The sequence below is a fragment of the Ambystoma mexicanum genome, chromosome 5q (genome assembly GCF_040938575.1).
Source record: "Ambystoma mexicanum isolate Mex_15411 chromosome 5q, UKY_AmexF1_1, whole genome shotgun sequence".
Lineage (NCBI taxonomy): Eukaryota > Metazoa > Chordata > Amphibia > Caudata > Ambystomatidae > Ambystoma > Ambystoma mexicanum.
In genome coordinates this window covers 821,121,718-821,149,200 of record NC_090933.1, presented here as the reverse complement: position 1 = coordinate 821,149,200, position 27,483 = coordinate 821,121,718, and the positions used below count along the sequence as shown (strand labels likewise).

General features: G+C 44.4%; 1 protein-coding gene across 2 annotated transcripts in view; it reads right to left on the bottom strand.

The window, feature by feature from the left end:
• Positions 1 to 27,483, bottom strand: part of CPNE3 (copine 3) — a 444,306-nt gene that overhangs the window by 103,765 nt on the left and 313,058 nt on the right. For both annotated transcript variants that reach the window (XM_069621306.1, XM_069621305.1), the window contains exon 10: positions 26,829 to 26,888. In XM_069621306.1, coding sequence (XP_069477407.1) covers positions 26,829 to 26,888 — 60 coding nt within the window. The remainder of the gene's footprint in view (positions 1 to 26,828; positions 26,889 to 27,483) is intronic.

The following is a 27,483-nucleotide window of genomic DNA, read 5'->3' as shown; positions in this document are numbered from 1 at the left end:
TGGATACATAGCTGTGGTGCACGGGCACAGCCTTCTCTCAACAGCAAAATTACACACCCTAAGGAGACTGATCTACTCCAAACAGAAGGGACACATAAGCCAAAAGTCAAAAACATGCCACAACATGGTACTAATGAGCACAAGTGTGCCAGTGTGGGGCAAATCCAGCTCCACAATAAAAGTTCATATGATGGTTGACATGGCCATCAGCCAGTCATAGCAATATTTACTCTGTACAGCTCAAATCCATATTGTACTGACTAACGATAGAGTTCCTTTAGCTGCAATCTCTGCAGTTCTCTCGGGACAGATATGGTGGTGAAGTGATGTTTTTGGTTTATAACAGTGAGGGTAGTCTTGACTAGAATTTTCACTGCAAGTTGATTCTGCAATCTGTGTTTTTGGATCATCATTAAATAGGAAAGCCTCAACAACAGTCAATGAAAATGCACACAACAAGGTATAAAAATGTGAAGTACTGATGGTGTCCAAATGAACTCTACAATCTGCCTAGCTGTAAAACCATGACTTCTGTTGAGCTGTCACTCTTGGTGATTAGCACATCCTATGCATGGCCTTTTCCTCTTGCAGGATATGGTAGATGGTAGATGTGCATGCTGATTTAGTGGGCAAGCAACTCATCCTTCTATAGTACAGATCTTGCATAGCTTAATTGACTTGTAAGGGCTCGTAGGTAGTACCCATTTAGGTGGAAGAGAAGAAAATGAACCATATCTAAGCACATTTCTGAAAGCATCTTAACACACTGGGCAACTGCCTAACCATAAGAATCCTTGGGCCCTTGCCTTGGGAACATATGTTCAGACGTTAATCATTGATTTGCAAATATTCTTAAAATGTAATGAGGCTTGGCTATGTATAACCCCCTATAGCGGAAAAAATTTAAATAAAAGAAAACCAAAAATGAAGGAACCCCCGGCGTGTGATGCCACACAATGGACCCATCAATCAAAACAAAAAAAGAAGTCTGAGCACAGAGCGAGCGGAGCACCATTGGAATAGTTGCAGGTAGCCTAACCTTTGCATTGGAGGTTCGGACCGGCGCTCACGGCTTTTCACTACTGAGGTCCAGGTTTCAGCTGGAGTGGTGATATGATATGGCATTTGTAACGCGCCTATACACAAGTGTTTCAAGGTGCCACATTCACTGCCACAACCTGGATCGCTTAATTGATGATTCCCTTGAAGAGAGGGTGTGCCCAACGTGACTGCCACCCTGCCTGGGTTACTTCTGTCAGACTATCGGAGAGGGAGGGGAACTCCATGTGAACAGTTCTGGGACTCCCTGTCAAGGTGGGCTTGCAGAGAATCCCCGGGCCACTACTGGCACATGTGGCCTGGGTAGAGTAAAAGTAAGGAACAAGTTACTTACCTGTAACTGTTGTTCTCCAGCATGGGTCTGGCATGGATTCACATGCTCATGAATATTCCCCGTCGTCAGGCTGGGAATATTCATGAGCATGTGAATCCATGCCAGACCCCATGCTGGAGAACTAGGGCGCCCCTGCTGCTGCATACAATGCAGGGCTGCATCTGGTAGACGCAGCCCGGCCATAATTAATTGAAGGGAATCCGACACTGCTGCTGCTAACTTGTTGGGCTGTCCCATACATACACTGCCCAGCATTATAGAACTTTGGGGTTACCCTGCCTGCCTGCTGCCTTTCTTTCGATAGGGTTTTTTTATATACATTTTAGTTAAAAATGATATCAACATTTTTTATATCGTTTTGATATAAAATGTATATTTGATATAAAGTGGGTATGATTTTATATCTGTTTGATAAACAGTGGATATACATTTTATATAAAAAAGATGTAACTATTGGAGCAGCGGGTTGTGGTTTGCTTGGTCGACTATAGAGGGTGAAGTGAGCTCTGAAGTCAGGGACTGTGACGTCGGAGATGGGTTTGGCCTTTAATGTTATAGGAAGCATGTATACATTTTATAGATAGCATAGATGACATCATGATGTTATACATTTAAGGACATGGGCTAGCAATTTAGTGAGTGTAGATGGATATAGATTTGATGTACAGTTAATATACATTTTATATAAAAAATGATAACACATTTTGATATCTTTTTGATATAAAATATATATAAAAATTTATATTATTTAATATAAACATTAAGATAAAAATGTATATAGAAATGTATACTTTTTAGAATAAAAACAATTTTTTAACATAAAACGATACAAAAGTGTACTTAATTAATATTTTGACTATAAATAAATATTTTGATGTAATATTAATATACACTTTTATATAAAGCTGGCCCAAAATAAATTTGATCTCAAAAATTGTTTATATCATTTTGATATAAAATGTATATCAATGTTATATGAACAGGACATAAAGTCTACATATAGTATAGATGAGGTCATAGCATTGCAGACGATCAACAGGGTTTAAAAATAACACTTTAAAGTTGAGTTAGCTTCATCAACTAGTAACATTAAACTTGGATGTAGATTTTATATAGACTCTAAATAGAGGCTGCAGTCCAAAATAACCCTAGGTGAATTTGCTTTGGGCCTCATCAGAAGTTGGAATTTCCACAACATGTGTGATCTTTGACAAAAAAGCTCAAATAGTAACTTTCCATTGCGTGCATTTGAATACAATCTGAATATTTCACACGCTTTAAATATTTTACCAAGTTTATCGGCACTTCTCATTCCCGAAGGTTAATTGTTGCTATATTACAGTACTGGCTTTGTCGCCTTGCTATAGTCTGTCTCTTTGTAACAAGAACAACAAGTAAATCTGCAAAGTTTGGAAAGCAATAGTTTGTACTTTTGTGTAACTCTGGTGAAGACACTTTACTCATAAAAACAAACCGCTTTCATTATTCAAAAGAAACATGCATTGTCAAACTAACAAGCTTGACTTTTGTATATACTCTGTGACACAATTTGCTTATAAAGCAAAAATTAGAGTCTATTTAAAATCTACATCCAAGTTTAATGTTACTAGATGATGAAGCTAACAACTCTAATAGGTTATTTTTAGACCCTGCCGATCATCTGGAATGCTATAATTATTATAATTTTTGTTCTTTTATAACACGCTTAATACCAACAAGCTGCATTGTCTTGCTTCCAAGACAAATGCGTTACCCTCGAGCTATCCTTCCTCCCGTATGACCTTATCTATACTATATATAGACTTTATGTCCAATTCATATAACATTGATATACATTTTATATCAAAATTATATCAAACGTTTTAATATCATTGTTTTGGGCCAACTTTATATAAACATTTTATATTAATTGTATATTAAACTAATTCACTTTTATATGCATTTTTATAAAAAAATATTTACTTGTATATACATTTTTATATAAATGTGTATATTAAAAATAGTCATAATTCTTATATGCATGTTCATATAAAATAATGTTTACATTAAAAAAACATACATTTTTATATGTATTGTTACATTGTTACATTAAAAATATTAATGTTCATATTAATTTTATAGACATTTGATAAAAAAAGATATCAAAACGTTTTCATATCATTTTTTATATAAAATGTATGTTAACTGTGTATCAAATCTATATCCATCTATACTCACTAACTCACTAGCCTGTGTCCTTAAAATTATAACATCATGACACCATCTATAATATTTATTAAAGGAATGGTTCGCCCCAAAAATATTATTGCAAAAAAGTATGGGCAATAATAAAAAAAAATAGATTGCCACTTTTTTTTTTTAAGTCCCTATGTAAAATTCTGAGCAATTGAAGCTCAAAATTTACCGCAAACATAAATACAACGTTATTGTGTTTGAAAACACTGCGGTTTTTCTTTCTAGGTTTCTCAGGCTCCTCCTGCTCAGAGGAGCCTGAAAAACCTAGAAGGAAAAAACGCAGCATTTTTGAAACACAACCGCGTTGTTTCTGCCTGCCGTGGCTATCACTTTGGGTCTCCGGTGCTCGGAGACCCAAAGTGAAAGCCAAGGCACGCAGAAACACAACGCGGTTGTGTTTCCATGCCGCGGTTTTTCTGCCTAAAGCTGTTTTCCCATTTGGGGCTCTCGGGCTCCCGGAGCTCCGAAGGAGCCTGAGAAACTTGGAAAGAAAAACCGCAGCGTTTTCAAACACAATAACGTTGTATTTATGTTTGCGGTAGCTTCAAAAGCTACTGCAAACATAAATACAACGTTTTTAAAGCTGCGGTTTTATTTCTAAGTTTTCCGGGCTCCTTCAGCCCGGAAAACTTAGAAAAAAAAACGCAGCTAGTGCTTATTTTTTTTAAAATAAATAGCACTTACTGAGATGCAGCTGCAGCTTTTCTGCCTGTAGTCTCCGGTCTGCGTCCTCCGAGTCCCGGCACCAATGAAGGAAAAGCCACCCAGTGGTAGCTTTTGTTTACTACAGCTGGCTGGCTTTTCCTTCATTAGTGCGGCAAAAGCAAGCACAGGCGGGCATCGATTTCACAAAATGGATGCCCCCCATGTGCTTACCTTTTGTAAATTTTGACCTTCATTTGCTCAAAATTTTACACAGGGACTTAAAAAAAAAAAGTGCCAATCTATTTTTTTTATTATTGCCCATCTTTTTTTGCAATAACATTTTTGGGGCGAACCATTCCTTTAAGTGTATGTAGGCTTTCTATACATTAAAGGCCAAACCACTCTCCGACGTCATCACCGTGTCACTATGCAAACCCTAAGTTCACAGTCCCTGTTTTCAGAGTTCACTGTGCCCTCCATAGTCGACCAAGCAAGACCACAACCCGCTGCTCCAATGTTTACATAATTTCTATATGAAAATTATATTCACTTTATATCAAAATGATATAAAATGATACCCACTTTATATCAAATATACATTTTATATCACAATTATATAAATTAATGTTGATATTTTTATATATAATGTATACTAACTGTATATCAAAACCCCCATCGAAAGGCAGGCTTGACTAAGTCTGGAAGTAGGGGGAGTGCCCACCTGTCAAAATTTGTATGGAGGCAAAAGGGTGCTCCTGTTACTACTGAGAGTTATAGAGTTTGTTTATAATGTCTATGGGGTTTCAACTTTTTATTAAAAAAAGCTGAACAACTGCAGGTATACTGGAGTAGAAGTGAAGCATTTATACATCACCACCAACAACTAAAGAAACTATTATATATTGTCTACCTTTCCTTGCATGTGGTTTATATTTATTATAACTTTGTGTTTCTTTCCTATGGGGGTTGGGGAATCCTAACCATTGCTTTTCCTACCCACGTCCATTTCCCATATAGGTACACCCAGAGTGATACCGAACGCAGGTACGTGTTTTTTTTTGTTTTAAACTTGGTTTTGCCTGATGTAAATCCAAGCAGTGGGAACATATAGCATGGAGAACCTGCTGATTGAGAAAGTCATGTGAAAATGTAGATTAACACCAACATTCACAAGAAAGGTGAATGCAAGTAGTGTAAAAAGGAAGACTGATCTGAAAAGTATGCCCATTAAAAACTAAAGCAGTTTGACACTTGGTTAAGCCAAGATGCTCCCACAAATCAAGAAAAGCAATTCAAAGTATTACACGAAGATTTATGCTCCTTATCGCTGGGAGTGTTCCAGAGAGCCAAGGGAACTCCTCCCCCACACCTCCACACTGACTATGAGCCAGGACTACACACTGTAGCTGCCATCAGCAAACAAGAACCCGGGGGATATTTTGGGATAGTGGTCATCTGTTTTTTGAAAACTCCAATGCAGATTCCACAAGCAGTTCCACAGGAGGATGTTCTTCTAGGAAGTGGTTGTGATGGCGGTGTGTAGCAGTAAGGTGGCAGAGTAATGGAATGTAGATGAAGACAGCCCCAGACTGTCACACACAAGCCAGAAGCAAGAAAGGCATGCATTTATGTATCTCTCTGTCCTTATCTTTACTGAACGACAATTGGGGACAGAAATCTTTAAAAAAATATATATGTTCCTAACAAAATAAATCTTTGAACAGCACCTCAATGCTGGATGAAAGACAATGGGCCTCATTACGAGGTTGGAGGTAGCCATGCCCTTAATAAGGGAATGGCTACCCCCAAACTTGGGTCCGGAACTGGGTCCCGCGAAAGGGGAATAAATGGGCCATTCCGATCTTTACGGGTCCGGTAATACCCCTTGTGCGGGACCCGGAGCCGGTACGTCCCCATTCCCATTTGAGCCCCCATAGGGCTCAAATGGGAATGGGGAGGATGGTAGCAGCAGTACCGTTCATAACTACTCGCGGATGCCCCTCTGTACGTCTGGTCTGACCAGACGTGCAGAGCGACACACACAGCAGAACTCGTAATGTGGCGGCATGGTAACAACGGCGCCGGTAGCACTACCAGTGCCCTTGATACCTTACCGCCGCATTCGTAATGAGGCCCAATGAATTATTCTTTCACTCGAAAAATTCGAAAATAGCTATATTCTGAGAGCAACACATAATTTCCTTATTTTCTTTTTTTTTACAGCACAGGTCATTTGCTATTGTACACCACTGACACTTGGTTTTGCCCAACCTTTAGGATTGAAACATATTGGACATGGTCTTTTCACAGTCATAAGGAACGTGGACACAATATATTGTCTTGACCCTTCTTTGTAAATCCAACTAATGCATTATTGATTGTAGTAAGTGTGGTGTAAATGACTAACTCTAACTCTCTTTGGAATTCTTTATAAGCACTTTTGGACTTTTGTATTTCATGTTATATACTATCTGTTTCTGCAACAATTCAATATTCATATTGTTATCACCATAAATGTGTACTTGTATCGTGTTGCAATTCTTCTCCTAAAATAATAGTTCCTAAAAATCATTGAGACCTATAGTATATAGGCCTCTCATTAAACGGTTACTGACAGTGTCTTGTTTGTTATTCGTCACTCTCCTGGTTGCCATTTTACAGCATTCTATGTCGCATTGGGCTTCTCATCTTTCCAAATAATGTCTATGTATTTGACGTCCTCCTGCGCATTTTATATTCGTAAGCCCTTTAGCCTGCTTCATTGTCACCCTCATGTGACTCGTGTTGGTAATCTCTCTTCTCAAATCTATCCCTGGTCCTGGGACATGTCTATCTCACTCAGGCCTCCTATTCGCCTCTTTCAAGCTTTGGATATCTTGCACACTCATCTTACTCGCAGGACTTCTTGGTTCAGTCTACCTTTGACATCTAATATCTGTGCTGATCCTCCTGTGCTTGCTTTCCATCCCCTGCTCTGTGCCCGACATCCTTCAGATGTCAGCTCCACCATTTCACTTTTTAACATCTAGATTCTCCATGTTTTGGCCCCTATAACTGGGAACATTTCAACTGCGGCATCTCTGAATTCTGTGGGGTCCTTCTTCTGATTTCTGCAAAGTACTTCATAGTGCCACAGATCCCTGGAAGTAGCTTTTATCAGCTGTTAGTCAGTTTTCCTCATTACCTTAATTCTCCATTGAAGATTGCTATCGGGCACTTCACCAAACCTCAATTTTCCCTCCCCGCCCCTGTTGCTCCCCTCCTCACATTGTTTCTCTTCTTATCATTCTTTGCAGCAGCATCTGGTTTCGTTCTGCTACTTTGCTGTGTGCTTTTTTTTTTTTTTTTACAGCAAACTGTACTGACCCAATCATTAAAGTTTTGACGATCGTGATGGAGGTTTACTGTGGAACTTGGTTTGAGGAAGTGCGGTTTCGCTTTGTGTACACAAAGCCATTCATTCATTTCTGTAGAACATGCTTCAGTAGTTATTCATTAATTAAGGTTTTTATAAAGCACAAAATGAAACCAAGGAAGTGGAAATAACACTATAAAAAAAAAGTATATATGTATTCTTACCTCTGTTGGGAGTGTGTACAGTGGAAGAAAAAAGTGAGCAAGAATCAGGTTTGAGTGCCAAGAAGAGACATACATTCAGACCGAAAATGATTTAGAAAAAGGAGCATCAAAAAACCATCTCGGCAATTAAAGATACAGTGCCAGGTATATACTGTCCCTTTTCCACATTATACACCAATCTTTGGCAATACAACTTATAATTGAACATAACGTTCCACAAGGCAGAGAGAAATATCCATACAAGTATGGCAGGACAGCAACATGGAATCAATTTCATTCCACTTTGGTACACAAATGGTTGTCAACAGAAGATTGAGCAGTGGCAATATTAGGATTTTACATTGTACTTCTGCTTCAGAACATGTTTCAAAAGGAACTTTGAATGTTTCTAAGTTGTGCAGGTGATACTCAGCCACCAGAGCTTTCAGGACATGTGTTTTTATCCAATTATCTTCCCCAGTTGATTTTCAACGCTATTATGTCCCTTAAGCCCTACAGGCGGAGCCAGAGGCGATAGGCAATAACGCTGTGTCACTATAAATTGTGGACATTTTAGTTCCGCATCTTGTTAAAGTGGTTTCTTTGGATATCCCTGTTAGGGGTAACGGTTGTAGAGCTTGTCACAAAAGGTCAATGTTTTTTCAAGCCTCCAGGGATTTTGAAAAGACAACAATAGTTTCTGCTGCCCATTCCATTGTTTGGATTTGCAAGAATACTCTCCATCAAGTCTACTTACAGCAATTACCTTTTCCTTAGAGAAGACAAGTCACAAAGGCTTGTCTGCCAGAGCCTGGAGTTCATTACCTACCTCGCAGAAGGAACTAGGAAAATCACCTTATGGGTGAATAATCTTTGAAGGCCAAATGCAATGACCCAAAACAAGCTGCAACGAGGAAGATCAAAACAAGGCTTGAATCCAGTGCAGGAGCAATTAACTGATTTGGTGGAAACAGGTTTGATAATCACTGCACAGCTGCATAGTACCGTGGATGGAGAATAAAAAGTTCTGCACAGGGGTTATCTTGAAGACCGAAAAAGCAAGTACCCATTCACACTGCCGATTTGAAGGAGCTGTTGATCCACAGAAAGCTTAAAATCAGAACAGTAGATTAAAGAGTCCAGACCTCTCTCCAAAGCCTAAAACATCTGCAACATTTAGGAGTGAATGGCCTTGGCAGAACATCTCCTGGCAGAAAGAAGTACATCCAGGACATCATTGGAGAGATACCAGTACTTATATTCTAACCTCTCTGCAGCAAGTAAGAAGACTGAGGGGAAGAACTTAACCCTGTGACTGTAGAGAAGGTCCGAGATGGACACATCCAGAAGCTCCAGGTACCACGCCCTCCAAGCCCGTATCTGATGCTCTTATAATCATGGCGGGCACAAACCACCATAATCTCATGACAACAAACAGGATGACAAGTATCAGTGGGAAATTCCATTGGAAAATCAATGCGTCACCCAGGGATCCCCTAAATGGAAATACCCTTGAGCAGAACAACTTCCATATCTTTTTAACACTGGAGGCAAAGTGGTCTACGTGATGGGTCCACCAAAGGGCAAAGATCTCATCAAGATCCTCCTGGCAAAGTTCACACACATGGCAGATGGGGACTGTCTTCAACCATGTTCCAGCAAGATAGGAAGCTGACAAAGATAATTTGTTCTCGAGAACCACAGCTACACCACTTCTCTGCACAGGAGAAGCAATCCCACAACTCTTTGCTTGTTGGGGTAATGCATGGGCACTGTGTTGTCTATTAAAATGAGGACACCCTTCTCTGGATGGAGGGAAAGTAAGAAACCAGGGCTAACCGGATGGCCCTCAGTTCCAACAGATAGATGTATGTTTTTGTCTCTATTATTTTGGGCAGCACGGACCGTTCACAGTAATATTGTCTGTGTGAGTGCCCAGGATTTTCAGTGAAGCATCCATGACTACGGTCAGTTGACAATGTTCCCCTCAAAACATTGGCCCATTGAGCCCATTACAGGAGGTTCTGTGATACTGTGTTCAAGACCTACAACAGGTCTGTAATGATACCCTGAAATTAATACCACTGACTGCAAAGCAGCCACAGGAGAAATCTAATGCACAACAAAACCTCATGCACCATAAAAAAGCAAGATATCAGAAAGCCCAGAAGGGGCAGAAAAGCAAAGGCGGGGACTTGCTTCTGATTCTGAAAGAGTGATGCTAATCATCCCTTCCTCGGGTGGGAAAGCCTTGTTAATGCATAAGTCCAGAACTGCCCCTATGAAGTGGAATGACTGGGTTGGTGAGATATGATACTTCACTAAGTAAAGGGAAAAGCCTGAATTGAATAGAAGATAACAGGTGTTCTGCAGGTAGGCCAGATCTGGATTTCAGACTCGAATGAGCCAGTCATTCAGTTAGGGAAGAAGTGAATGTTGTCACTCTTGAGACATGTGGCCACCACTGCCAAAACTTGGTTGAGACCCATGGGGTGAGGTATGGACGAAGGTCACGACCTTGAACTGGGAATGGTGTTTAGGATGGATTTGTACACGGAAGGTCCAATGACACCATCCAGTCTTGAGCCTTAAGGGCCTGAAGTATCTGGGCCAGTGTGACCATTTTGAACATGTCCTTGCACAGGTACAGGTTCAAAAGCCTCAGATCTAGAATGGCACACAGAGCGTACTTAGGCATGATCATATAAAGAGTGTACCAAGATTTCCCCCTCTCCAAGCAGGATACCAGTTCAATATCAACCTTTGCAAGAAGTTGATTAACCTCCTCCAAAAAGAGGGAATCTGCATAGGGAGAAAGGCTGGATGGGGAATGATCTGGATGGCGCTGAAGCGAAGGGAGGCAATACCGCTAATTTGAAAAGGAAAGTGCCATAGGGTCTGCTTGCCCGAAGATGCCAGACTGCTGCCTTGGTAGGCAAAGTAGTACTCGTAAACCCACGAGTCTTGGCTATCCAACAGCCTGCTGCACCATCATTTTCATTGCCCTTCAATGGCCACTCCTTTTGGTAATTTACATATGCATATAAATATAAATAAATATAGTAAATGACCAAATGAAGTCTGTTGGATATCCAAATCTAAGGATTTTGTTGTGGGTTTACAATGCTTGAAACATATTTTAAGGCTCATTAGCCTTGGATTAAAAAAAAAAAGAATTGCTGTCAAAAGGCATGTCAAGTAATTTAGACTGGACTTCCAGAACGAACCTCAACATGTTGTGTTATGTTATGTTATATGGCATTTGTATAGCGCCTAATGCCATTGATATGGCCTCAAAGCGCTGTGGGTGAACACCCTTGGAGGACTTTAGTCTGTGGTATGAGAAATTGATAAGAGGATTTTAGAATGTGTGTGTGCATTGTAGCCAGAACAAAGGTAGGTAGGGGTAGCTAAGTGTGTGCTAGCGACCCAGGGAGATCTGGATAGTGGATGGGTGCTGTGAAGGGCTGTCAGGAGAGCAGGCGAGTCAAGGAGACATCCATTACCAATAATGCATATTACCCCTGGTCCTTGTGTGCATGGGCCTAGCATTACAATCAGCCATGAATAACGGTCATGCTTTCGTTTGTCTTCTTTCTATGGAACTTGACCCCGCCGCCAATCATCCCACTCCCCTGACCTCTTCTGTGCTCTCTTCTCCCATTGAGGTCCTTACCAATCTTCCATTGCCTTAGGAGTATCCTCCATACTTCCTTTTCTGTGCTATGTTGCACAGGGGAAACCCCTCTGGCTCCTACTTCTTTCTATTTCTTAACATATTCCCTACAGGAAACACAGCTTTTTTTCCACACGTTCTTTTTTTTTTCTCAGCCTGCCGGGTCATCCCATCTCCATGTACTTAAACCCCCACTGTTCCTATCCCCAGCAGTTGATTCCATAGTTAAGTGAGACGTGGAATCACAGTGATGAAAAGAGGATCCGCCCCTCAGCCATATCCAGGTGTCATGGTAAAACCTTCTACATAGACTCCTGTCTTCCACCAGAGAGGTGAACCCCTCCTGTATCTTGATAGAGGGCAAGTTATCAGCAACCTCAGAAATAACACGACACAAGGTGTGGCTGTATCTTACCAGGGCACAGGTAGCGTTGACAGCACCTACAGCCCGCTTTTGTTTCCTTGTCTGAATGTAGTGAAGGAAAAGTGTTTGACTGCTGCCCTACAGTGGAAGCCGGGACTAATAGGCTCTCCGGAATGGGGTGCGTAAACATGAACCCAGAGTTATTAGATTTAACTATATCCCTGTCGGCCTATGGAGCAAAAGGATTTTTTATCCACACCGCCATGACAGGATTGGCTTCTGCCGGATGAAACAGAAGCAAAGTCCAAAATGTCTGCAAGGTCATACTGGACTAAAGGTCTGGACGGGGTTGACAATTCCAAGGTCTCAATAACCTTGGCCATAGTGTTTCTAAAAGCTGCATTAATTTTTACATGGGTGGAAGTTTGCATAAATTCTTTTTTTGGGGATAATTTCTTTATTAAGATGAAAACAGCATCATATTTTAACAAATAAACTTCATTTAGACTACATAACAGTATATTTATATAGCTTTTACGATGAGTAGTAATAGACAGGGAAAGAAAAGATAGAATCACAGAAAAGGAAATGAAAAAGAGCACAAGGGGAGAGAAAAAGAGAAGGAGAAAAAAGAATTAAATAAAGAAAAACAAGTAAATATTACATAAATCAACAAAAGGGAATTTTTCAGATATACAATTCATTAAAGATATTCCATATAGCAGAATATTTGGCAGTTATTTTCAATGTCTGATAAGCCTCCTTCTCTCTATTTGATAGAATAGTTAAATCCTGTAACCAGCCATCAATGGAAGGCCTAGCATCACTCTTCCAGCATTTCAAGATCTGTTTCTTAGCTACCGACATAGCCCTATAAAACCAAAAGAGCTGCTCAACAGCAAGCCAAATACCTGCAGGAAACAAACCCAGCACACAAAGCAATGGAGTGTGAGGGAGCGATAAATCTAGGACAGGTTCCATACCCTGCAGGACATCGTCCCAAAAGCTAGTCATTTTCACACAGGACCAGAACATATGCAAACCAGTACCAATATCTGATTTACAATTCCAGCATATATCATCTTGCTCAAGATTACGACGTTTCATTTTTGAAGACGTCCAATAAATATAATGTACAACCCGTTGCTGAGTAAAGCTCAAATCCAAGTCAACTTTAAATCTGTAAGGTCCTGCACAAATACAATTCCAATCTCCCTTCGATAAGTCAAAACCCAATTCCAGGGTCCAGTTAGCTCTACCCTGTTCAGAAGGAACGTTATCGCCCAGCTGTGCAAGAAGCTTATACAGAGTAGAAGCCGATAGAGGCGTACTTTTGGATAAGTGCAGTATAGGAGTGACGTTATGCAATGAGGCAATTAATGGCGCCAGTAAATTCTCAAAAACTTTACAGAGGACACGATATCGGCAATCTTCTGATATACGCAACCTATATTTAAACCCAAGGAACTCAAACGAGAGCATAGAAACTCCATTGTGTATCTGTCCAAATCGCCAGACAAGATCAGGTGATGTGTCCAAGTCGATGGCATCATGCAGGTCAGAGGCTAAAGCAGTCAGGTAAACTCGTTCAGGATAAAATTCCCCAGAAAATCAGTTACTTCCAGATTGCATGGGATCTAACACATAAGGAATACAGGATAGCCTAGGGCTTGCACAATGATGTGCGGGTAGCCTGATACTATACTTAGAAGTCTAGCACATTTAGGTTAATCACATGGGTGGCACTTAGAGGACATTTTGTAGGCCAGCTCCTGTATCGCACTTGAAGAGCTGTGAAGGTTAAAACATGTATTGCATATTACGACCCTGGCGGTAAGTAGCCGACATTACCGCCATGGCGTAATGAACGTTTACGCCGTGGACCGATGGCGGAAAGAGCGCCACATTCCGACCCATCGCGCACGAGCATTACGCCATGGCGGTAATGTAAATAACGCCATGGCGGAAAGGGCCCCTACCGGCATCGTATGCCGTGCAAGGTGCACTACCGCTACCCATCTCAGCGGCCACCGTAATTAGCGGCCACCGTAATCAGCGGTGGCCGCAATTAGTGGTCACCATAAAAAGCGGAACCGGAAATAGCGTCATCGCGGCAGAACGGGAAACAGCACGGCGGCCATCTTTAAAAACACAATCCATTGCCATCCTTCCCAACAACACCAGATCCAACCCTGACACCTGTCCCAACCCATCACCCACCCACTTAACCACCCAAAAATGCCCAAAGTTGTCAAGAAGGCATGCGACCGCCAGCGCCAGGACAGATTCTCCCGGGAGGAACTGAGCATGCTCGCAGAGACCCTACAAGACAATGCAGCCGTTGTTTTTTCGCCGCAAATGACCAGGCCGGCGTTAGCCAAAAAGAAGGCCATATGGGCCCTGGTGGCAGAGCGCGTCAGCGCGGTGGGGACTGTACCCCGCACCCCACAGCAGTGCAGGAAGCGGTGGGATGACCTTAGGCTATGTGTAAGAAGCATCATCTCTGCCAACCGCAACCTTGCCCTGGCTACCGGAGGAGGTTCTGAATCCCCACTGAAACTCCAACCGTGGGAGGAAATATGTGCCAGCACGATTGGCATGGAAGGCATTGAAGGCGTCGGAGGGATGGAAAGAGGAGTACTGACATCAGGCGATGAAGGTAGGTGCCTCAAATCAAGGCATGCCATAGTCACTGAAGTCCATTCATGTGTAGCACAATGTTGCCCTAGAGTGTAAATGCAACCCATTAGCTGGACACTGCCCACAGCCACATGCGAGCTCCACCCTGTATACATGTAGCATGCACACCCTAACTGCCAGCACCCACATACCTCCATCCTCATTCCACACAAAAAGGAGACAACCTGCATGCCCCTGCCTCAAATGTGCCTCATCTACTGACCAAAATCATGTAAATCATTGTCATTCCAATGTCCGCATACCCATCAATAACGCTCTCCCTCCTTTGCTCCACCACAGGCTCAGAATCACACCCCGAGGACGAGGACACCCCTGCAACAAAAAGAGCCAAGAAGGCCAAGACAACCATTCACGCACCCTCAACCTCAGCTGCAGTGAGCCAGACCCCACAGCAAGCACAATCCACTGCCAGCAAACAGGACGGCCCAACGGCAAGCACCCCAGTAGGCAGCAGGCCAGCAGCAGCAGCACCACCTGTTCCAACATTGCCTGCCACAGAAGGCACCGGTTCTGCGGCCAGCAGCACCATTGGAGAATCAGCTGCCATTGCAGCATGCTCAGACTCCGACATCGAGGAGCACGACGTCAGACGCCCCACTGACCTTCCACATTCCCCCTGTTTGTCCCATGCCAGCCCCCATGAGGATCCCACACAGGGGCACACAGAGGAAGAGGAGTGGCCATCTACCCCATGCCCAGCTCTAAGTCCACAGGAGGGGAGCAGCCCCTCCATCACACCACCGGCAATGGGCATGGCCCAGCAGGTGCAACAGTCCCTTGAAGAAATCATTCAACGGCAGCAACAGCTGTCCACTCTACTCACCGCGCATAATGCGGAATGTGTGGGGGCTAGGGCAGCCATCGAACAGGCTACGGAGACCCTAAGGGCCGAAATTGCACGGAGCACTGACACCCTGAGGGATGCAATGCAGTCCATGTCAAGGGACATTTGTGGCGAACTTGCTGGGGTGTGCCGTGTGCTCACAGAGCTCTCCCACACCCTACAGGACATGCATGCACGGGAGCAGGCAGGGACATCCTTCGCTGGCAGTTCTGCCCAGAGCAGCCCCGTCCGACGTTCAGGACGCAACCTGCGCTCCACAGGCAGGGGTGCCCCGGGGGCCGGGAGAGGGGGCTTGTAATAGCCTGTGCCCACTGTTACAGGCATCTGTAGACAGTCACAGGGGGTGTGTTGGGGTGTCCTGGGGGGAGGGTGGAGGGAGGAGGGGGGAGGGGGTGTGTTGGGGTGTGCAGGGGGGAGGCGGGAGGGGGTGTGTTGGGGTGTGCAGGGGGGAGGGGGTGTGTTGGGGTGTGCAGGGGGGAGGGGGAAGGGGGAGGGTGTGTGTCACGACAATTTATGATTAAAATACACTTTTTCCTTTTTCCGAAATGAAATGTGTGGACATTTTCATTGCATATGTGTGCTTTATTGGTGTACAGTTCACAGTGTGCATGTCCCAGAGACACACAGTGCCCCAAGTGCCGTCTCCATGTGATACACACCAGCCGTGTGTGCTAGAAGCATTGGTCGATGATATTTTGACGCATTTCACGCCCCCCCTGTGCATCGCCTCCTCCATGAGGTGCGGCCCCATCTGCACCCTCCTCATCCTCATCGTCAGGTGGTTGCAGTTCTGCGTCAGGTGGCAGGGGCACATTTCGTCTGACGCACATATTGTGTAGCATGACACATGCCATGACGATCTTTGCCACCTTCTCATGGCGGTACAGGAGTGCCCCACCAGACCTGCTGAGGCATCGGAACCGTGCCTTCAATAGGCCGAATGTCTGCTCAATGACCACACGGGTACGTGTATGTGCACGGTTGAAGTCCTCCTCGTGCTGGTTCTGCGGGTTCCGGACTGCTGTAAGGAGCCACCTCTTCAGGGGATAGCCTGCATCACCTGTATGTAGGCGAGAATGTATGTGTCAGTCATGAGGTCTGATCAAGAACATGATGTGCCACCATGGCTTGCATCCAACTGTTACTTTGGACCACTTCTAAATGAACTAATTGATTCACACAATGCAACCAGTACATGCTCATGGCTCTCATGGCCTGTTTTGCATGCCATCACCCAATGTATGCAGAGGGGTGGAGTGCATTGTGAGTGCCCATCCACTGTGTCCGTTCATGCCGTTTGTTTTGTTGGCCTGGCACGTGTCCTGTGATGTCAATGCGCACATCATTGCAACATTGCTGTGGGCCTCATCATGACCCCAGTGAGCAATGCTGATGTTGATAGGGACATTTTGGGGGCCCTGCTGTCTGTGTAATGGTGTGTTGATGTTTCTGTCCGTCATGTGCCTCCTTCGTGGGCAGTTATGGGGGACAGGCCTTTCGGTTGATGGTGTTTGGTGACGTGCATGTAGGTGCATTTCATTGTTGACAATGTGGTCTGAATTGGTAGAATGCACTTGCAGATGGTTGTGTCATGGTTGGGACACAACCCCATTCACATGGTAGGGCTGCATACATTGGGTATTGGCTTTACTGGTGTTGGGTGGAGTTTGGGTTGCTTTAGGGTATCATCTGTCTCCGTTCTCTCTGCTACTCACAGCCAGGTGAAGTATGCATCATTCCCCCCCCCTTTCAGCCAGGTGGAGTATGCATCATTCCCCCCCCCCTTTCAGCCAGGTGGAGTGTGCATCATTCCCCCCCCCTTCAGCCAGGTGGAGTGTGCATCATCCCCCCCCTTTCAGCCAGGTGGAGTATGCATCATTCCCCCCCCCCTTTCAGCCAGGTGGAGTATGCATCATTCCCCCCCCCTTTCAGCCAGGTGGAGTATGCATCATTCCCCCGCCCCTTTCAACCAGGTGGAGTATGCATCATTCCCCCCCTTTCAGCCAGGTGGAGTATGCATTGGTACATTGTTCACCTACCCACTTCACATTTCCATGGTCATGACATTAGACTCACCGAGTAGCCAGGATCTTGGGCCTGCATGTCGCTCCATGTAGCGTGGTATTGTGGAGTTCCTCAGGACCATTGAATCATGGGTTGATCCGGGGAATCGGGCACAACAATGTGTGATGATCTTGTTGGGAGTCACAGACCATTTGCACGTTGATTGAGTGGAATTGTTTCCGGTTGCGGTACGGTACCTCCATGGCACGTGGAACCACCAATTCCACATGGGTGCAGTCGATGGCACCAATGCAACCAGGTATGCCGGCTAGTGCATGGAAACCCACTTTGGTGTTTGCAATCTCCTGGGCAGTCCGTGGTAATGAGATGTGGTCGTCTGTGTGCTTGAGGAGGGCATCGAGCACTTGGATAAGTGTACGTGAGAATAATGGTTGTGAAATGCCATGCAAGTGCCCCACTGTGTGCTGGTAGGTGCCTGTGGCCAGGAAGTGGAGTACAGATACTACCTTCAGTAGGGGTGGGATGGCGTTTGGACTTTCTATCATGCTGACGATGTCGTTGTGTGCCATGTCTACGATGGCGTTGATGGTGTCCCCGTCCAAACGGTACAGGGTGTGGATCTGCTCAGCAGTGAGGTTGTATGGACTGGCTCTGATGCTTGGGATTGGGGGCTGCCTGCGTGGTGGCACTGGCTGTGCTGGTGGGGCTTGCTGGCCCTGCCTTGCCCTCCTTCTCCTCCTGCATCTCCTCTGTGCTGCCTGTTGTTGTTGTTGTAGTAGCACTTGCATTGCTATCAAGTCCTCCAGCCCCAACATTGCAAGTCGTATTGGTATCATTGTGGAGTGTGACTGGGTGTGGGAAGGGGTGGGGTGTGCTCTTTTTGTACTTCCTGAGTCTGTATTGCCTCCACCTGTGCTGTTTCTGTGCACCTGTGGCAGCTGGATTCACTTTACATGGCCATTTACGGTTGGTTCGCGATGGCGTACTTAGCGCCATGGCGGTAAGGTACTTAACGGGCTGGGTGATGGCGTTAGGTGCATGTCCGCTTGGGTCGGCATTCGCGTACCTTTCCGCCATGGCGCTAAGTACGGTGTGGGAGGTCACGTTGACTACGATGCCGCTAATGGCATCGTAGTTAACGGTCAAGGGTCATAATCGGACCTAGCGGAAAACGATGGCGGTAATCATTTACCGCCATCGTTTTTCGCTTAGCGCCAGGGTCGTAATGAGGCCCATTGGGTAGGCTACCACAGGTATTGCGCTTAAAAGAAATTGTATAGGTTAGCAGATGTATTGAAGGTGAAGAACGGTGAAGGCTAGACATGTTCTGGTCTAGAAGAAATTGGGAAGGTAGCACATACATTGCACTCACAAATTATCCTGACGACACCCAAATACTCATCCCCCTCTTAGGTGACTACTCACAGGACACCCACAAAGTGAACACTATCTATGAAATGATTCAAACCTGGATGGCTTTGCACAGCCTCTGCCTGAATGATGAGAAAACAGTTACTTCTCATCAGATCCCCAGCCTGTCTCACCAAACTTGACAATGCCCTCAATTTCATCAACATCAATGGGAAAAAAATCCCTGTTGCCTCTTCTGTGAAAACTTTGGGTGTATACTTAGACGCTACACTCAACATGTCACGGCAAGTTAATCATATCGCCTCCGCCTCAGCCTATGCCACGAATCTCATCAATATAAGCAAACCATTCCTTTGCCTCGAGAATCGCCTTGAATTCACACAGGCTCTCATGGGATGCAACCTGGACTATTGCAATGCACTACTCTGTGGGACTAGTAAAAAAACCTAAACAAACGACAAGTTATACAAAACAATGCACACCATGCCACGCTGGTCCTGGTAAAGCACAATCACTTCTCTGAAGCCAGAAGACCTGTTCACTGGCTTCCTGTCAAAGAAATAATCAAGTTAAGATTCTCTCAATCACCCACCAGTGTCTGTCAAATAATGCACCTGCGTACCTTGCGCAGAAGCTCAACAGAAATGCTCCTGCGAGAGCCCTACGTTCCACTCAAAGCCACTGCTTCATCATACCAAAATTGAACCGCAAAATAGCAGGGGGATCCAGCTTTGCCGGTTTGAGCTGCAATCCCCCGGAAGAATCTCCCCCTTACCTTGCGTGCGGAACCCTCCTTCCACCTGTTCAGGATAAAACTCAAAACTCACCTGTTCAACTAATCTGAATGCATATTTCTGTCATCCATACTCACTGTAACTAGTGCCTAGAAGTCCACCGGCTTTGCGCGCTTGTATACATGCTAAATAAATAAAGTAAAAAAAGTAAAAACAAATAAAGATCTGCAAAGGTTAGACAGATTTGAGAGTAGGCAGTGTGCCCACTTAGATGGGCTTGTAGTTGGCACTTGTGTTGTACTTTATAATGTTAGCCTGTCCATTGCGCTCAAAGGTATGATGTTAACCATCCATTGCACTTAGAAGATCTATAAGTTAGCCACCCACTGTAACACATACAATACATATGCAAGTATCCTTGAACTTGCACGAAGAAGATGCCTGAAGGTATCCCCTTAGAGAGCTTAGAAGATATATATTAAGACTATAAGGGTACCCTGCCTATTGCGTTTAGAGAATACTAAGATCCCAAGATCTTATGTTAGGCTGCTGTCAAGCCTAGAAGATGTGCTAAGATAAGAACCTATGAGGGTACCCTCTCTTTTCAGACAGACACTCTGATCACACAGCAAGATCAAAGATGAGCTCCATATGAGGTTAAGGTACGTATAACGCAACACTACGTGGACACCTGACACAGACACGGCTATCCATCCACAAACATCAGAATGCAGCTACGACGAATTTGGTCTAGCTGGACACTTAGGTCTTCTCCTCCTTACACCACACTTGCCGCAATACCTTTGCCATTAGATTACAGTGAAAACCTATGACAAATTCTGTCTAGCTGGACAGATAATGAGTCTCTTGCACTAGTGCACTCTCATGACCTCCCTCAGTACCCACTCATGTGCCTGACCTCTTAGGTTGCTTACTGGAGCCTAGCCTAGCCCACCAAATACCTAATCTTGGCCAAATGCACACATGCATCCTAAGCCTTTTCTGAGAATGCTCCCATACCTGGACTTTGGTCCCTGAGGCAATTCCCTACTACTACTACTTACCAGAAGGATGTCACTTCACTGGTTGTTTTTCTTTTGGTGACTCACAAAGTTACTTGGAGGAGAGTCCTGGGGCATGGGGACTTGGAGGGAGTCCAGTGAAAGGTTTAGGGTCTCTGTTTGGCCTGCATGCACCATGGGCACATTTTACGGGTACCGGACACAGACATTTTGTGCCCGCATTCCCTTTAGAGCTTAAAGCCTGAGGGCAGGGTTCAGGCGCAGGAAAGTCAGAGTTCCAGAGGATATCTCTTCAATGAAGTATTAGCTTCAGAGTTAGTTGAAAGTGTTCAGGGACTTGACAGAACACTCAATATAGGTGTTTCAGTGTGAGGCCTATGGCGAACGGTATGGGCAAATCCCCAAACGCACAAATCACCCACTCATCCTCATAGGATCGACAAAAGGCTTGATGTAAGTATTACCCAAGCCAACACAGTACCTTAGCAGAAAAGAAGAGCTCCTGGGTAGATGGCTTCACACTCCAACAGCACATGACCCAGTCCCTGGAATCTCGGTCTGGTGACAAAAGAAATAGAAACTGTATGGGAACTTGTAGCAGCAGTCGTCAGAAAAGGCTTCCAACAAAGGATTCATCAAGGCTTCTCGCGGCTCTGTGGATTTGGCGCCTTTTTACAGGAACCAAATAAATAACAAATATCGCCTTGCGGATTCTTTTCTCTCTCTCGGTCCCACACGCTGGTGAGTGGACTTCAGGGATTCGAATCATGTCTCTGGAGGTTCAGGAGGAGTCCACCAAAGTTTCAGTTGGCATCAGACGTTGGAAGGCGTTGCACTGCACTCAGGCTTGAGGTCCCCTGGCATTGGCGGTTTACAGCCATGTAAGGTTGCAGCACATCGAGCGATGGCTCATTTTGCGGGTCTTCTTGAGACTAGTGTGTCTCACCAGACGCTGGGTAGGAGGCATCGTTTTAGGGACCCCCATGTCAGATGGAAGGAAGGGCTGCATCAGACTCTGGTTAGGCAGCATGCTCTCAGGTCGCTGGAAATCGTTACAGCCGTTGTTTCTTCATCTTCCTCTTCAGATTTAGCTTCCAGGATCAGAGTCTTTGTCAGGAACTACAGAATAACTTCTGCAAACCCTCCCTGCAGTTTACAGAAAGGGGCGGCTGGCTGTCCAGTTAGAACAGCCAGCTCCACAGTGGAACTGGTTCCTTTCGGGCAAGCTGGAAGACAAAGGGCTTGAGAGGTTTGGGCTCCTCCCTCGTTTCCTGCCTTCACAGACACTCTGGACCCTATGCGGGGAATACAAAGAACTACCGCCGAAGACAAAACTTCATCCAAGGTCTTTCCCACCTAGAACGACAGAAGAAGACCCTTAGAAAGAACAAGGATACTTAAAAATGGTGAAAAATAAGGAGCCCATCATTGTAACAGAATGGTGACCCTCCTCTGCATTACCACAGCTGATTTGACAGCCCTTGAGCAATATGACTAAAAAGTAATTAAGGTAAATCCACTGCCAGCAGCCATTCGTTAACTTGCATTTGTAACAAAAATGTCACCAGGTAAGTGAGAAAGTGTATTATGCAGAAGCTACAACTGAATGAACAGAAGTGCACTAGGGCTCAAGACACTAACAAATGGTTTTCACAATTGATGCAGAGAATCCTTATTGCTGCTTCCACACAGGACATTTAAATCTGCTCCAGTTGGGCCATGTGCATTGTAAAAACAGCCAAGAAGATATATTTATCACAAAACGTTTGGCCCTACAAGTTGCAAATAAATAAGCTTTTCATTACATTTGTAGCAAAAACAAATGTTCAAAAAGGCTGCAAAACGAGGGTCTAATGGGCATTCCTATGGGCATTCCCAAAGTTGTAAGTATTTTTAAGTTTCTCACTCGTTGTTGCTTAACCATCAAGTTTACTGTTGATGGTAACATGCTTTTATTCAATAAAATGACTAGTCCCAAAAGAGTGTTTGGATACATGGCAAAAGAGGCACATTTGTTTTTGTATGTATTGATTTTATAAAGCGCTTTTGACACAACGCTTAACAAACATGTAATCAATGGTACATAAAGTGAGATAAAATAACAAATAAAAAACAGAGGCAAGAGAACTTAAGTATTGGAGAGAAGTGAAAGAAGGCAATCCTTTAAACAGTTTCGGAAAATATGAGAGGATGCACAAGGGGGTTTAGATACAGAGAGAAGAAAGAGTAATTGGGAGCGAAGAAAGCAAGTGTGTGTGTAGAAGGACACTAAAGAGGAGAGGGCCGAGGCCAAGAAGACACTTGAAAACAATACAGAGAAAGTGTAAAAGGAGATAAAGATGAAAAGAAAGTAAGGAAGTAGAGAGCAGGGGCGCAGTAATGGAGGACAGAAAAGGGAGATGAAAGAGGAGACAAATAGAGGAGTTCAAGACAGAATGTAGTGGAGTGAAGTGGGAGGAAGGGAGATCAAGCAGTAGGGCAGATCATTAGTTAAGGCGAGAGCAGATAAGAGAAAAAGTCTAGAGTTTACTAGCCCAGAAACAGAGAAAAGGAAAGGCGCAAAGAAGATTATAAAGATGGGAAGGGGCAATACGAGCAATGTGGGCAATGTGCAGTGGAAAAGAGAGAAAGAGGAATCGAAGCTAACATCAAGATTGCGAGCAGAAGATGAGAAACAGTGGACCGTAGGGGGAAAGCATGGACAGGTAGGGGAGCTAGTACGAGAGGCAGAAGATCAGAGGAAATAAGGAACGTCTATTTTAGATGGGTTCAGATGGAAAAAATGGGAAGCCATCCAAGACTGGATTGCAGAGCGACAGGCAGAAACAGATGAGTGAAGAGGAATAAAGGAGAAAAAAGAAAAGTAGATTTGGGTGTCCTCAGCATAGAAATGGCATGAGAGATTAAGAGAGTTGATGAGGTTAGAGAAAGGAATGGTCAAGAGCGAATAGCAAAGAGCTGAGGACAGAGCCCTGGTGGTCCCTACAGAGGAGGAGCTGAGAGGAACAAAGTTTGCCAGGCCATGAGACAGAATAAGTTTGGTTGGAGAGATAGGATTCAAACCACTGTAGGACAGAACCGGAGAAACCTGAAGATAAGAGAAATGAGGGATTGACACTATCAAAGGCTTCTGATAGTTCAAGAAGGATAAGAATAGAGGAGTGTTTGTTGTGACGGATAAAGAGAAGCAAATTTGAAACATGCAATAGTGCAGATTCTGCAGAGTGTGGAGGACAAAAGCCAGATTGTGCAGGAGGCAGAGAGAAAGAAGTTGTAGGAAAGAAGATATTTGACAGTTTACAGTCCATTCAAGAAGTTTTTGTAAGAAAGGCAGTAAAGATGTCAGACAAAAGTTAGAAAGAAGAAAAGAGTACAGAAAGCACAGCGATGATAACAGCATGTTTGGAAGGAGAGGGAAAGGTAGAAGACGAAAGAGAGGCTATTAAGAAAGTGAAGTAGCAGACAAGGAGTGGATGAGAGTGAAAGGGAGGGAGATGGAGAAAGAGAAGATAAGAGGGAGAAAGGGAGAAGATTAGAAATCTTGGTTGTGAAGAAGTCAGCAAAATCAGAAGAAGTCAGGGGAGAAGAATGAGATGGGTCAGGGGTTATGGAGAAAGGATTCTGTTAAGAAATTTAAATAGGCGACATGGTCAGTGAGAGAGAAAGAGAGAGGAAAATATGATGTTTGTTGTAGAAAGTAAGAGGGAGTCATAAGAGGAGTGCAGGGTAGACAGAGTGAGAAGATCATTGTGTCCACAAGACTTCTTCCAGTGGCGCTATGCTTTACGAAGATAGAAGCGAAGGGACAGAAGTGAAGGAAAGAGCCAGGGTTGGGGGGGAGGGGCTTCTTGAAGGGAAAGACGGGACGAGGAGGTTAGAATTGTTCAAGAGTAGAAAAGAGAGTGTAATGAAAATGGGAAGTGGCTGCATCAACATAGAGAGAGACGTTTTTAATGTGGTCAAGAGAAGTAGAAAGTGGTGAAAGAAGGAATGAGAAATTAAACAGACAAAGGAAACGATGAAAAAAGGCAGAAGGAGGAGAGTAGAGAATGGGAGATGGAAGAGAAGGGGAGGAGATAAGAAAGTGATCGGATGAATATGAGGGATAGGCCGTGACCGAGTGTCGCAGGAGAAAGAGGTGAATAGTAGGCCAAGAGAGGAACCAGAGGAGTGAGAGGGTGGAGTAGGGAGTTGAATCAGATTAAAGGAATTAAGATGAGGTAAGAGTGGAACAGAAATAGTAGCAGGAAGATGGAGATTGAAATCCCTGTTAAGAATATACAGAGAAGGGAGTGAAAGAGTACGTCAAGGGCATTGAAGAGTGTAGTAAAAGGGCCGAGTGAGTGGTAGAGAATGGGAAAAGATAGAGAGAGAGGTTGAGAAAAATTTAAAAAATGATAATTAAAGGATGGAAAGACAGGAAGACTAGAAGGAGAAGGAGCAAGTGTTCAGGAAGAATGGAACAGAAGTTGCCCGGCCCTTCCAAGGAGGTGGGGGTAGTGGGCAAAGTGTGCAAGGAAGGAAATAAATTAATCTGCGGTAGCAGTGTTAGATGAGGACATCCAGGTTTCTGTTAGACAAAGAAAATCAAGATTAAAGCAAAGAAAACGATGAAGGATGGGGTGAGATTTATTGCAAGCAGGTCGGATATCCCAGAGACCGACAGACAGAGATGGAGGAAGGGGAAGTAGAGATACGAGGATAGAGAAAATTGGCTAAGTTACAGCAATGGAAGGAGGGCAGGAAGTTTGTCGAGATGGAAAGTGGACTGTGATATAGGAAGGCACAGAAGTGACGAAAAACAGCAAAAAAGAAAGAGGAGAAAAGAGGCAAGGGCGAGATAGCAAAAAGACCATGCCAAATGTAAACAGAGAGCTAAAGAAAATTTGAAATATTAACTAGGTGCTGCCAGGAGCGAACCAGGGGAAACAGGGACTGAGAAAGTGCCCTTGGAGGGGCTCTTCTTAGATAAGAAGGCCCACAGTGAGAACACCCGAGTCAGCAGAAGGATTAAGCCAATGTGGTCCTTCACGTGACACAGCAGGGTGGAGAGCGGATTAGTGGGCAGCGTCAGAGTAGCCAAGGGCAGGAGGCAACAATGGAGGTCCGAGGAGTGGCAGCTGTGATGGTGCATGGGGTCTTTGGGTAGCTGTCTCATAGCAGTCAGATGAGTCAAGTTGGATAGAGGCTCTGGCAGGCTGGAGCCTGTGTTTTGGAGCAAGATAAGGCTGCAGTTCCTGCAGGCTTGAGAGTCCATTGGTGAGTGGTGTCAGAGTTGTCGAGGCCAGGAGATAGCAGGGGAAGCCCCAGGAGCAGAGGCTGTGATGGTGGGCCTCATCAGGAGTTGGGCGGTAGCCATTAAATGTGGCAGTAATGCTATTACCACCGAACTTAAGGGATGGCCCAATAACGAGTTGGCTTTTTTTGGAGGTAAAAATCGCTATGTTCTGCCTGTTTTCGGTGCTATTGGAGAGGCGCAACTTGCTCCAGCGCTAGTAGTGCTGAAAAACCCCATTGAGTCCAATGGATGCAAGGGGGAACGGGGTTTAGCCGCCTTACCACTAATCGGGATCTGACGGAAATTGCGCCGAACCGAGAAGCGGTAACGCTATTTGTGTAGGCGGTATCCCGACGCTATTACTGCCGGGATACTGCCATCCTCCTGATGAGGCCCCATGGTGTGTGGGGTCCGTGGCCGGCTGCCTTGATTGGTAGGATGAGGGAGGAAGTGGGGGCATTTGCCTCTGATCAACTGAAGCGGGACAGCTGTATGCCCTGTAGAGAAAAGTCCTAAGACCTTAAAACAATGCAAAAAATGTACTTTCACGGAAGCACCAACATGACTGTCTGCCATTATCACACCCTGAAATCATTGAGTGCATGTTACTAAGGCAGAAAAGTTATTATTGCTGTCGCAAACTACAACACTTAGACCTTTCACCCTACCCAGTATTGCCTTTCAGCAATTCATTAATTTTGAAGCAAAGGACATATGTCCTTGAATAGAAATATGCATTTTGAGTTTACAACCACATCATTAAAATCGTTTTGTATTTAGAAAATGCTCTTCCAGAACGGGAAGCAGGAACACACAGTTAGTGGAAGTCAGAATTTGGTAAATATACACAGCAGATCGCCTCACAAAATGTACAGAAACTTCCACCATCTTCCTGTACATTTCACTGCTTAAAGCCACACGCAGCAAGCAGTACTCGTTTTATGGAACACAAACCTATAAATGTGAGTGCAAACTTTACTTACGATAAAGTTCATCTGGCATCCTCCCATGATGTAGTCAAGGAATGTGTACTCAACTATAATCTAGAAGGAAACCATAGAGAGATTAGTCTCATAAGTGCAAGAATTGAAAAGCTGACATAAGACATTAAGATTCAACCTTATCAACAAACGATAACCAATGACTAACATGTATGACACATTGAACACTTTCCAAGCTGAGCAGGCTGAGCAGTAGGCACGAGTTGACTCAAGGCCTCATTACAAGTACAGCGGTGCAGGTCAAAACAGCGGTAATTCCGTTACCACTGCATTACTGCACCGCTGTACTCCAGGTTTGGTGGTAAGGTGGAGGATTTACCTCCAACAAAAAGCGGGAGGGAAATAGTCCACCGTACCGCCAAAGAATTACTGCATGCGGCGGTAATTCCGCTGAACTCCCCATGGAGACCTTTGGACTCCGTAAATGGGGTTTAATGGATTAACACCACCCTACCACCACTTGTAATCCCGCTGTAGATCTGCAGTGTGACGGTAATTGAGTTTGACGGTTATTCAGCAGATCTACTACCAAATTACCACCAAACTCGTAATAAGGTTCTTTAACGTCCACACAAGTCTGCTCAGCGGCATTGCATGGTCACAACAACACAGCCTACAGGGAAACCTGGAAAAAACA